Here is a 13,597-nt window from a genome sequence, read left to right as displayed (position 1 = left end):
GCACATCCTCTGAATGCCAGCTCCTCGCCTGGAGATGGCGCTCTTCAATAGCCTATCGTGTTTCGAAGCGCATCTTCGATTAACCACAAAAGCAATTTCAAGATGTATAAAATGTAGTTTAGCCGTCCGATGTAATTGTGTCGTGTTTATTTCTGAATTATTAAATGATACATTCCTATTATTGAACAGAGCTGTATGTTGGTCACTGCACATTCATATGACTATGATATGATTATTATTATTATTATTATTATTATTGTTGTTGTTATTGTTATTATATGTTAATGTTGCCAAAAACGCTTTGGTGTTCTGGTCTGTACTTAGTTAAGACAATGTCTGTCATGTGCTTTGGTGGTAAAACATCAACGATCCATTCAGTTTCTAAACGATGCCCAGTGTTCTTTGTGGTCACTGGTAATTATATAGTAGGCTCAGTAACATTTAATACGTCGTAATAAAGCTATATAGTATGTCTTTGAAAACACTAATTCAAATTTTAGATTTCTACTGGGTTTCCAAAGAATGTGGGTAGAGAAGCCATGTTTGGTCAGGTGTAACATTCCCTCCAGCCTATGATGGGGAGAGATGCCAGTCACACCGAGGGTTCGATTCCCAGGGATCACACAGGCCTACGGGCAAATATGTAAGGCGCTCTGGATAACATGTAAATTCATGTACGCGATGCTCTAATTCCACGTTGTCAGATTGTACGAAGCATTACATGAAGTTGACTCTAATAGAGTAAAACTTTTTGGCGCGATATATTCGGAGTAATGTGCAAATGGTTTAGGCTGCATGTATCAGAACTAGACATATTTTGTTCTCCAAAAGCATCTTTTATCACCGAATCAGGTATTTTTGGCACTTCTTTCGTACTCGTATGAAAACTGCACAGCTCGAAAAATCTTTGAGCTGTTCTGAGACGATCCGGTTTCCTCACGTGACTGATCCAACAGCGGGGACATTGGTCATGGTGTGGCGCGACTGAATGATGGGACACTACCTCGCCTCCTAGATGGGGGAAGAGGGGAAGAGGGTACGAGGGGACGAGTGTTGAATCAAAAAGTCCAACAACTCTCATGGGAGGAGCAACCACGAGCGGTGTTATAGATAAAAGGTCTGCTAAGAAGCCCATGCGATATTGTTCACAGGAGGATTATACTCCAGGAGATTGCATTGCTATAGCAGCAGGTTGTAAAGGCATTTTAACCTGTTCGCAGATGATCGACTAGTTTTTATTTAATGTTAATGTCTTTCTCCTAAACTGCGTCAGGTTCAGTTGTTATACGGAAGCTAATGATGCGCGGGCATGTAGATTGCATTAAAAGCAGTTTTGTGCGTGCTATTCGTAGCCTTAATCTTGCGGCACGTTCCGCGACGAACGCACGGATAATTCAATTTTTTGCGGGGATGAATTTCATCTAACTTCCACGAGAACACGCCCTTATAGACCAGCCAGATTAATGTGGCGAAAGGTGTTAGGATGTGATACGAACTAGTGTGATTGGTGTGAATATATATGCACACACATATCATTTCGAAGGCGTTTAAACGACACATGCAGAACAAGACTCATCCCAAGATCTCCCGAAGGATATCTGCTCAGGTGTGTGCGGGGACCCAGCGTGTGAGCGCGCTCCTCCGAGGACGCCGTGGCCGGTGATACACTGGGCTGCCCGTCACTACACGTGCGCTTACGAGCCGCTGACACGTTTAAAAGGTCATCATGAGCAGGAAAACACGTCGGTGGATTTTTCATATTTTCCTCTGCCTGGGGATTATTTATTTAAAGATTGGGTAAGTTACGTATTTGCTCGTCTGATAGTAACTTGCTTCTAATTTATTTAACTAAAGTAACAGTCGAAATTCAAAGGATCTTTTCCTTCGAATTTCGACTGTTACTTTAGCTAAACAATTCATTTGAAATCTAGAAATAAAGCGTTATTTAAGATAATTTTTTGGATCTTGTGAATGTGTTTTAAGAATTTAGCCCATTTAACCCATTTCTACATAGAGTGAACAAATTTCTAGCAATTGTCTAGTAAGTTAAATGTACACGTTAATATTAGATATGTACTAAAATATAGCGAATATCATCAGGCGAATATTCTCAGGGTTGTTTTGCGCACGTGATGTGAAGTGCATCGTATTTTCTCAGATTGGCTACTTTACTGTATGCACAAGTGAGCTTGTACATTCTGCGTGTACTTTCCATTAACACCGTGTGAGTAAAGACCCCCGGCTGTTTTACCTGCGGTAGCTAACGACCTTTTTTACAATGCTTTAGTGAGCACATTACCGATGGCTATCTCAGGCGACGTCTATAAAGCGCTTTACTCTTTTGCCCTAACTGCCTCGACACGGCTCTGTTTTAGGTCAAAGCTGCAGTGTTTAGTTTGCGCTACCTCGCTGATGTATAATCTGTTCTTCTGCAGATTGGTGTGTATCGATGCAAGTATGCCCCCTTGTTATCTATACCTTTATTTATTTCTACAGGGGCTTTTCTTCGGTGGTTGCGCTGGGAGCAAGCATTATCTGTAATAAAATTCCTGGTCTGGCTCCTCGTCAAAGGACTATTTGTCAAAGCCGACCTGACGCTATCATAGTTATCGGAGAGGGCGCCCAGATGGGAATCAACGAGTGCCAATTTCAATTCAAAAACGGACGCTGGAACTGTTCAGCTCTCGGGGAAAGAACTGTCTTTGGAAAAGAGTTGAAAGTGGGTATGTTACAAAATTATTTTACTGTATCTTTAGGCAGAGCTAGAATATCCAAAACAGACCTTTTGTCATTTTCATGATGTAGCAATCAGTTACACAGACTGAATAATTTGTGTGCTTCTGTGATTTACATCACCCGAGACAAACTGTTATTGATACTAACAGGTATAGCAACCTTTACTTCGTTCATTAAGACTACAGTCAAGACTTATTCACCATTGATTATTTGTATAATTGTATATAGTAAAGCTCATGAGTTCTTCTAGCCTTCTTTCTTCTGAATCAAGAGGTTTTTCTGAATGAAGGAAACATGCTTCTATTCTGGGTTTTCATATGCTGGTTAAAGTGATTCTCGTTAGTGTTCATGTGTGGATGATTTACTGAAGGACGTTTGGGTTTACTCACAGCGTTTGGTTCTGGCACTCTACTGCAATGCCACAACCAAATATTCTTGTGCCGCTTTCACAGAGCAAGCTGAATTTATAGCCTCCAACCACACACCCTCTTGAATGAAGTCTCTCTGTAGTCATCCTGTCTTATCTGTAGATGGTGAAGATTTGACAGACTGGCTTTTCACATTGCCACGGGTATAAGTTACAGAACATGAATGAGAGGACGACACAGTACAGTATTTTAAGGAAATGTAACTATATGTCACTACAGACAAACTGAACACAAAACAAAGGCAATTAAGACATTTTTTTTTGGGGGGGGGGGGGGGGGGGGGGTAATGCTATCTATTGTCCTTAGGCAAACTTGGGCCTATTTGGGAGTTCTTCAGGGCCATTGAGCCACCGACACTTTGATGAATGGTTTAGGTGAAGGACTGTGCTTCAGTTTCAGAGCCTTTTTGGCTGGTGGGAAAAAGAAGGCTGAAATCTTGGACTGTTTGTCTGCCGAAGATGGCCGCAGGGGATCTTGATGCTCAAATAACCCACCTACCCCGGAAATAACGCCGGGGAGCATATTCGCCATCGTTTCTCCAATTTCCTCTCGCCCTTGTGCATGTCAGGATGGAGGTAGCGTTGGGAGCGTGTTGCTCTGACTTAGAGGGAGAGCGTAGATCTGTAGAGACTTGTATCCATCGCTAAGGGTGAAGTTGTATTTTATCCCTCCGCCTGATGAAAAAGAAAAGAAAAGAAAAAAAAGGAAAGAGAGCCGTCGTTGCTGCAAGTGCTTACATTGCCCAAGAATTTCCCGCTTTTCTTCTTGTTCTTGAGCTGAACCATCCCTCCCATGTTCAGCCACCTCGGCAGCTGATGGCATCTTTGTTTTGGTTGTTGATTACATCGTTTGACGCCGGCAGCGTTCACAGCTGCCAATGCGCTTCCATTGTAGGTCCTCCACCCCCCGAGCAGCGCCTTGCTGACGGAGGCGCACGGCCACCTGCCGTCATCTCCCACCTGGTCAGTGGTCTCGGTGGGCCAGAATCTGCCGAGCGGGCCGGTCCGCAGGTCGTCCGTTCCCCGCGTGGCCGGGGTGAAAGGAGATCAGGCAGGCATTGGTTGTCTGACCAAATGTGGAGGTCCCTCCTGCTGCAGGAGGTGAAAAGCAGTGGCTAATCCTCCTAGCTCAGTTCAGAACAAGGTGAAGTAATGCACGATCAGGGCCTGGTACCATACGCTCTGGACTTTGGAAGCGTGGCTGAGGGTTCCTCTTTCAAAAGTGCGTCATAACACGAGTGGATAAAGCTTGCAGCATTTCTGCAGCTGCCCGCGAGCTTGTCTACACATCAGCTGCATTCTTCATCTTCACTCAATAAACGTGCCACTTGCTATATATACCACGCAGACCTGCCAAATGTAAAACGCATAACTTCTGTTCAAGCTTGTGCTTTCTGAGCCGATTGCTCACCCTCCTTCTCTCTAACATACGGATCCTCCAGCATGCACTAAAAAATAGTTTTCCCCCACCAGCATTGTCTCAAGTCCAGACAAGCACATTGTGTGGGCTTTATAAATTAACTTCTTGCATTTGCAGTTCTGTCCAGACGATGTTTCACCAAGAATCATTTTGAGCCATTGATTCACACTTCTGGAAAAGTAATGAAACTACTGTCATAACACACATGTTTTACGTCTTTCTTATCACTGATGTTTGTGTTCTGAATATATTGATTTAAATAAACACAGCCCGCGTTTGCTTCATTAAAAGCCCATTTTCCCCTGTCCTGTAGACTTTTTGAAGCCTTTTTGAATTTGGCTTTTGTGAAATTGCCAGTCTTCACCAAGCTCTCCATCTGTTTGCCCTTGGCAAGAAGCCCAAGAAACTCATAAAAATCTCCATATAATTGATGTTTTAAAACTGGCCTTTCTTAAATTGTATGGGCGCTGCTCCAAGATGTTTATCAGCTGCAGGTCAACACATACCAGTGTTGGTATAGAGGCCCCGGGAAAGGGGGATTAGAAAGTTACCTCAGGTTGGGCTGCACCCATCGATAAGTGGAAGGGGGGGAGATTAGCGAGGGGACAGATTGTATAAATATGTTAATGGGCAGGTCAGTTCTCCTAGCTGTGAAGCTAACTTCATAACAGCTCACTGTAGTATGATTTGCTAAATGTGTATGGCATGTCTGTCGTATCAAAAGCCCTCGAGATGGACTTTGTGCAGATTATGAATGTGTTTACGAGTCAAAATTGCCAGTGTACTTAAAGGATTCAGATTTCTTAGTTCAAGTTGTGTAAATGATTCCTAAAGGAGTCGATCAGTGATGATTCATTAATCTAGGTATACATTTCCGGGAGGGCTCAGCACTGGTCAATAGATCTTCACATCATGACAGCTTTCTCTTTGCTGAGGACTTTAACAAGAATCTTTGGGCTTATACTGTGTTTGGACTGAAACACTCTGTTTGTACTGAAATACCTTCTCCTTCCATCACAGAGCAAATGTCAAAGCCAGGTTTAGAACTTAGACTTTACATCTTTTTTTTTTTTTTTTGCAATAAAGATAAAAAAAAAAAACACTGACATTTGTATGTTAATCTGTTTAAAAGTAGCATTCAGATGAGCAGGGTTCTGAAAGACACCATCCTTGCAGGTGAGTCGGGTTTGCTCACACACCACCATCTAGACGTCTCGATAGCCAAGAAATGATGTCACTGTAGAAAACATGCAGGCTAGAGACCTGTAGGCAAGAGAGCTCACCACGCAGCGTTGCTTGGTGTTTTGAACCGTGTCTCTTCAACAGGGTGAAAGCTGTACGTCTTGTGTTTGTGTCTCAGTGGCGTGGACCTGTGTGAATCACACTCTTAACCTGGAAGTGCCCTGCTTAACAGTGGCAATCAATTATATGGCTCTGGTAGCCCGGGGAGGTTGCGTGTGCTGGGTAGGTCTCTCCTGACGGACGCTGGGACTCTGGCCAAATGGACCGCGTGCCCCCATATCCCTACTGCTCTATTGTCTCTTAAATAAACCCTCCTCTACTCCGCTTGTTAAAGAGATGGGCTATTCCTTCCTGGTCATCTGAGCAGTCATCCGTCTTAGCGTTTTCTCCCCCTGACATCTGAAGGACACTTATTTTGTGTGGAGTAGCGACGAGGGCCCTCGGTGCCTCCACTATCCGTTATCGTGGCATTGTTAGCGTGCCGTATCTCCAGCTCTGTCATTACTGCGTGAGTCTATTTTCAGCTAGTCTGCTTGCTGTCCACATTTAAAGAATGGCTGTGGCAGTTCATCAGTGCAGGGAAGGCTTGATAAATGACCGTCACTTGGCGTGGCAAACGGGTTTTGTTATTGCCGTCGAGCGTTAGGCTGTGTGTATGTACGTGGGTGCGGCGCTGCCCCCGAGTCGGTTCGGATCTGGCCGTGGCACACGCTGACTGCCAACGCTCTCTCGCACGCACAGGGAGCAAGGAGGCGGCCTTCACCTATGCCATCATCTCGGCGGGAGTGGCGCACGCCATCACGGCCGCCTGCACGCGGGGCTCCCTGAGCGGCTGCGGCTGCGACAAGGAGAAGCAGGGCTTCTACAACCAGGAGGAGGGATGGAGATGGGGCGGGTGCTCCGCAGACATCCAGTACGGCCTCACCTTCTCCAAGGCCTTCGTGGACGAACGGGAGGTCAAGCAGAACGCCCGGACGCTCATGAACCTCCACAACAACGAAGTGGGACGCAAGGTAGGCAAGCTCGCTCAGAGCATCGATACCCGAACGCTTGCGTTTAGTGCTGGCAACTCGCCGTAGGACATGCAGTGTTGGTTTACTCGGGTCAATCTTGTCTTATGATCGTGCTAAACAAAAAAACAAAAAAAGCTCCACTCCTCTGATTCTCTTGGAGATGGGACGACGTGATGGTCAGCGGTAGCGGCAGGCAGCAGTGTCTGCAACCTTGACGTCGTGATTGACATTCCCACCGTGGTCGTGCTGATAAACAGTGGCAGGCAGACTTAAAAACAAGCCTCTGTAATGAAATGACAGCACGGGCTTGTAGGTGGAGAGGCACAGACATGCTTCCTTCTGAGTAATCACTAAATCTCCTTCCTCCTGTTCCAAGAGATACGCTCTGGGTTATTTCTTGGATATTTGCTAGGCCTTTCTTGCCAAATGGTCACTGAAGCATTTCAGGGTGATTCTCCAAACACCCTTAGACACTGAGCTCCATTCTAGGATATGGGTTATTGTAAGAAGCATTTTGGTGTTTAGAAGTTAGATTGGGTTGTAAGTCTGCCTAATTGGATATGCAGTAGCAGTAGACCTTTGTTTCTTTTACCTGAGAACCATAGTAGGTGTTAAATAGACAATAACCGCACACTTGAGTATGAACTGCTTCAGCACTCTGGACAGATCATCTGGATGGGGTCGTGACCCTACAGAATGGACCCCAGTCTTCATGACTCTCCTGCCCAGGATGGTTTACTGTGCCTCAGACAGAATTCTTATGTCTTTATTTGTCGAATTTTCACAGCCACTGACAATGGCATCTGGTTGTTCTGGGAGTCAAATGGCACTTAATCCCACAATGAATGTCACGGCTGAGTATGATTTAAGCACTTAAGCTTTTGTTAGCAACGTAACGCTGCACAGGTGGTATCTAGTCAATCCTCACGGGAGTCTTAGAAAAGACCACAGGCGTGCTTCCTATGGGCTGTCATGAAGATGGTTTGTGGATTTGACTCCGCAGTGCTTTGTTGAACGCTGTTTGCCACGCACACTAAGCCCGATATGCATCCCAGAGAGAGCACAATTGCCAAGAAGACTCCACAAAGTCTGAGAGGCAGAGAGCAAATATGTAATAATAATTAAAATGCTAAGTGAGACATTTCCCACACATGAAGGGGGAACGCTGCAGCACGGCATCGTGGGGGCGGAGGGGGTGGGGCCTCAGACAACCACAGCAAAGATTACAGGTCACCTCACAGAAGCTCTGATTCCAGTTGTGAGCAGCTGCCTCCGTAGCTACTCGGGCATTCTGAGTCCTGATTACGTTGGCTATGTTTTTTTAAACAATCATAAGGCAATACATTACTGTACATAATTTGCAGTATGAGAGAAAATGTGTAAACTCAAATTTTTCTCCTCACCCTCATCAGTGGGGCTCACGTGTAGGGTTCAACAGTAGGGCTCACATGTATGGCTCACATGTATGGCTCACGTGTATGGCTAACGTGTAGGGCTCACATGTAGGGTTCAACAGTAGGGCTCACCTGTAGGGCTCATCTATACAGCTAATCTATACGGCTCATCTTTAGGGCTCAACAGTAGGGCTCATCTATACGGCTTATCTTTAGGGCTCAACAGCAGGGCTTAACAGTAGGGCTCACATGTAGGGCTCACATGTAGGGCTTATCTATACGGCTTACATGTAGGGCTCATCTTTAGGGCTCAGCAGTAGGGCTCATCTTTAGGGCTCATGTGTAGGGCTCATGTGTAGGACTCACCTGTAGGGTTCAACAGTACGGCTCATCTATATGACTCACGTGTAGGGCTCAACAGTAGGGCTCATCTATACGGCTCACCTGTAGAGATCAACAGTAGGGCTCATCTATATGGCTCACCTGTAGGGCTCAATAGTAGGGCTCACCTGTAGGGCTCAACAGTAGGACTCAACAGTAGGGCTCAACAGTAGGGCTCACCTGCTCAATAGTAAGGCTCTGCCTATAAGGATCACATTAAGAGCTCTGCCTGTAGGTTTCTGCCAGGAGGACTAATCAGTATGGCACTGTATGCAGAGCTCACCTGAGGGGCTCACCTGTGGGGCTCACCTGTAGGGCCCTGCCTGACAGCGCAATGAGCACAAGGGGAAGCTCACAGGCACCTGAAACTCGATTCCCAGGCTTAACCTGTGTACACTACACACAGTATGGCTGTGGCAGAGCCCGAGAACTGTCATGCCAACGGTGTTTATATCACGCCCTCCTCTGATTCCACCTTGCTGCTTATACAAGACCAGGACTCCTACAGACAACTGTCTCATACTTACAAGAGCAAAACAATTTGTGTTGGATGTTTTGTATACAAATGAAAAGGCTCGTAAAACGTTGGAGAAGAGTCCGCTGCCACGCGGGCTGTTCCCAGCTCCCCCCCCCCAACCCCCCCTCCCCCCCCCACCCCGAAGCACGGGCACGCAGGCGTGAGGCGGATCACGCGCCGGTGCAGCAAGTTTAGCAATCTTCACATTCTTCGATTGGAATGTTTTTAAAAAAACCTTTGTCTCAACCTGTTTAACTATTCCAGACACATGCTCCATAACCGTGATTGTAGACACCAGTGCTACTAGGGAAGAATGACCTCACCCTTTCTGCACTGACCGAGGGCTTCTGATCAAGAAATATATATGTTATCATAAGCATATGATTGTACTGAAGAGGTAGTATTGTTTATGACTCAGTGTACCACTCATTGTTTACGATTGTGGACACAAACCCGTGAAAGTACCTAGTGTTTTCCACATATGTTTCCTCTTCATCAGGACAAGTATGTTTTTAGTGATTCACTGCAGGCATCAAGCTGTCATCACACAGCCTAACAGGATCAAACTGTGAATCATCAAAGCACTTACTCTCATAATTATCTTAGACTCAAATTATATACCCTGCAACGAGACCCAGGGCCAGTGAGGTTCCTCAGGTTCTCAACCTGCCTCTGTTTCTCCCGCCCCAGATCCTGGAGAAGAACATGCGTTTGGAGTGTAAGTGTCACGGTGTCTCGGGCTCCTGCACCACCAAGACCTGCTGGACCACGCTGCCCAAGTTCCGGCAGCTGGGCTACATCCTGAAGGAGAAGTACTACCAGGCGGTGCAGGTGGAGGCCGTGCGCGCCCGGCGTAACAAGCGACCCACCTTCCTCAAGATCAAGAAGCCCCAGTCGTACCGCAAGCCCGCCGACACAGACCTGGTGTACATCGAGAAGTCCCCCAACTACTGCGAGGCGGACCCGGCGACGGGCAGCGTGGGCACACAGGGCCGCACGTGCAACAAGACACTCGCGCTGCAGGCCAACGGCTGCGATCTGATGTGCTGTGGGCGGGGCTACAACACTCACCAGTACTCGCGCGTGTGGCAGTGCAACTGCAAGTTCCTCTGGTGCTGCTACGTCAAGTGCAACACCTGCAGCGAGCGGACAGAGGTGCACACGTGCAAGTGAGCCGTTTGCTGCACGTGTGCCCGCGAGTGCACGTGCGCCGATGCACCAGAGGGTCTGCAGGCAGAACTGCAGATGGGGGGTGGGCCGGGCAGATGTGTGGATCGGAAGGGGGAACCTTTTGCACACGGCGATTTCTTGGTCCCCCCCCCCCCCTCCGCTGTCAGCCAGGATCACCCTGATGTCTGGAAAGCACACGCAGGAGGCGAGAGGTTCATGTCTACCTTGGCCCGAGAACTCTGCTGATGGGACGGGGGGGCAGCTGTGACGGGCACCGAGAGGATGGGCGTGGCCTCCGTAGCTTCTTCTAGTCTGGAAAGCCTCCCGATTGACTCTTCAGTGGTCGCCTGAGCCGCTAATACTTTACTCACTACTGGACACTCTGTTTGTCTCTTGATGGACGTTGTGAAAGATTACCATATATGGACATGATATTTAACTTTCTGTTTAGTGAAAGAAAGGCTAATATTAATTTATTTAATAATAAAAACTACTGATTTTCCTTCTTTGTATGACTTTAGGTCTGTTTTCATCACTGGATATTTGTGTTAGGATCAACTTAACCAGCCTTCACACTCGACTCCTCCTCGTCTTTTGTGATTACTGAACTGAGAGTAGTTTTCACTGTATGTAGAGAAAGCCGAACAGATGTACACCGAGTGTCCCGTCGTCATGGTGTTGTTACTTGTGATAAACGATTCAACAGTTTGCATCACTCACACAAAATTCTCTCCAGTTATCTCTCCACTGTTTGCTCTTTCTCCTCAGTTCCCAGTACAATGTTAATATATATATATATATATATATATATATATATATATATATATATATATATATATATATATATATATATATATATAAAGTACACTGGAAAACTGCATCGCTCTACATGGCTCCCTCCTCCATAAACGGATTAACCACTTGTTGCGAGCTAAATTATCCACAAGCCAAAAATGTATACATCTGATTATTAAAACATCTAAACATAGATGCTGATTTAGGGGCTGCATAGAAACAGCCCCTAAAAACAGATTTAGTTTCACGATAGCTCAATTATGTTTGGAAAATGTTAATTCCATAATTGTTACAGGGCAAATATTAGTGACCCAAGTGTAATTACACACAGGATGGGATTTCACATATCCTTCGCCAAACTAACTACATTTGATGAACAACCTGCACACAACCTTAAATGCCACAGAGCGTCCAGCTCACGAGCCCACACACAGCTTTAGAAGGGCTAGCCTGCCTGCTGAAGACCAGCTACTGACACAAGCTACTGACACGGAACACTGACATCACTGATTCTGTTGTTGCTAAACTCTCCCAGTCCTTTATGTTGCTGCTAATGATCTGGTAGATGCCAAGATAAAACCTGGAATTTGTATGCGATGCCAGTTGCTGAACCTAGACCTTTGGAACTCCACAAGCAAATGTGACTGGATACCTTCTCCCTGCGCTGCACAGAATATATTTTACCAGAGATTATTTTTATATGAGTGTTCTATTTATTTTTGCTTTAAGAAGTCCTGCTCCCCAAGTTCAATTTCTGTAGATGGATGGAAATGAGTAATTGAAACTGCATGTAGGTGATGATGTCATGGTACAAACTGAATCACTTGTTTAAGGTTTAAGGCATCTGAATCCGAAATGGATTAACAAATTAGTAATAATCAGTAATCATGGGAAAATTGTAAAAATATTTTTTCGGTTATCCTGTAGTTGTTTAACAGCAGTTTGCTGACAGCAGTCCACCACCTAGGACCAACAAGGGACAGACACTATGGTTACAAGGAATACCACCGTGACAGAGATTTTAACCAAAGAACAGCCGAATTACAAGATAAAAGCCTTCTGTCTGGTCCTGTTTAACAGACAGCAAGCTCATGGGATTTTTTGCCAAACCCATTCTGTATGCTTACACTGTCGTAGCGAGTTTAACGGTGATGTGCATTGTGTTTTGAACAGTGTTAATAAAAGTCTCCTCAGCAGTTCACTGGGCTCCTGCATGTTTTCTTATAATTAACAATCAGGAACAATCCAACTTCTCCATTTTTTAATATTTGTATGCTATTTTGCTATGTATAAGTCTCCATTAAAACAACATTTATACACAGTCCCCACCTCTTTTTCAAGCCAAAAACATTTTTCTGAAATAGAGTCATCACTGGTGTGACAATCCCCCGAAGCAACGAGGCGGGAACAAGCTGTCAGCCGCTAAACATTCGTTGACGCTAAGTTACATCTTGTCGACTTGGACCGTTTCTTTAGCGTGGACGATTGTGAGGCAGGTCTGTGGCCGAAGGAAGGTGGTGGCGTGTTAACGTTAGGCCTGGTGGGAGCGTTTAATTGATGAGCAACAGTGGGGAGAGTGTCCCAGTGTTGGGATGGGGAGGAGGGGTAGGTAACGGGTATTGTGGGGGGAGGAAGGGGTGATGGATTACTCTGACATCTGCTTCATTCACTCCTCAGAACCGTCACCACAGCAACGCAGCCGTGTCCCCCAAAAATGCGACCTAGTCTCCCTGAGAGGCACTCTTGCCCGTTAGCGAAATGTTAACTATGCAAAATCCAGCTAACTTCTGGATGCTATTTATTTTCTCCCCCTGCCCCCCAACACCCCGTCCCCTACCCCCAGCCCGAAGGAAGGAGGAGGGTAGAAAGAGAGAGCTTTTCAATTGTGAAGGATGATGTCAAGAGGAATTTCAAACCAAGGGTTAGAAAAGATCTTAGCCTTAGCCTTGAATAATTGGCACAAAACACTGCTTTGCAAATAGGCAAAACCATCTCAATGGGCGACCACGTGAAAAGGCAGCTGGCTAAACAATCTCAGCACTGGATACCATGAGCTGAATCACAATATCTTGTTTAGAAAGACCCTGCTGGGGCTTCAGCGTTTTGGCTCAGGTTCCTGCGTGTCACATCCTGAATGGCAGACGTTTGGGGGAGTTTCACACTCATAGCTGGAAGTGTTAGAAAAGCAATAATGTGGAGACAGATTCTACATCCAGCCCCATCATTCCCATATGCCTGCCTTGCTTCCTCCACAATTGAAGGCGTTTAGTTAAGAGGCCCCTTGTGAAAATGCCCATCTAAGATATGTTCTCATGACGGCACCAGTGGGTCTCTCCCCAATGTCTCCTCCCACGCTTGCAACTGTGCAGTTTGGTTGTTCCAGCTCACTATGTGGCTTAAATGTGCTGTTAGGGAATTGCTAAGATAAGCTTGCTTAATAGGAGCCTTCAGGTCAGGTGATCAGCACGATGACACCATTCATCTATAGCGAAAAAATAAAAA

The 13,597-nt window shown here is 45.9% G+C and overlaps 1 protein-coding gene across 1 annotated transcript; it reads left to right on the top strand.

The window, feature by feature from the left end:
- The first annotated feature begins 697 nt into the window (after positions 1-697).
- Positions 698-12,294, top strand: wnt7aa (wingless-type MMTV integration site family, member 7Aa). Its single transcript, XM_077007664.1, has 4 exons — positions 698-1,797; positions 2,497-2,723; positions 6,567-6,838; positions 9,821-12,294. Exons 1-4 carry the CDS (start codon positions 1,727-1,729, stop codon positions 10,301-10,303), a joined length of 1,053 nt encoding a protein of 350 aa, XP_076863779.1. The 5' UTR covers positions 698-1,726; the 3' UTR covers positions 10,304-12,294.
- Positions 12,295-13,597: the final 1,303 nt, after the last annotated feature.

Source organism: Brachyhypopomus gauderio, chromosome 1, assembly GCF_052324685.1.
Source record: "Brachyhypopomus gauderio isolate BG-103 chromosome 1, BGAUD_0.2, whole genome shotgun sequence".
Taxonomy (NCBI): Eukaryota; Metazoa; Chordata; class Actinopteri; order Gymnotiformes; family Hypopomidae; genus Brachyhypopomus; species Brachyhypopomus gauderio.
The sequence above is the reverse complement of the archived record's forward strand: the minus strand, read 5'-3'. Positions and strand labels throughout refer to the sequence as shown.

What these genes read in the sequence shown, in the direction of transcription:
- wnt7aa (XM_077007664.1), top strand. Translation starts at nt 1,727, where the DNA reads ATGAGCAGGAAAACACGTCGGTGGATTTTTCATATTTTCCTCTGCCTG. An exon ending in TGGAAAAGAGTTGAAAGTGG is followed by an intron (nt 2,724 to 6,566) that starts GTATGTTACAAA and finishes TCGCACGCACAG; the next exon opens with GGAGCAAGGAGGCGGCCTTC. An exon ending in ACAACGAAGTGGGACGCAAG is followed by an intron (nt 6,839 to 9,820) that starts GTAGGCAAGCTC and finishes CTCCCGCCCCAG; the next exon opens with ATCCTGGAGAAGAACATGCG.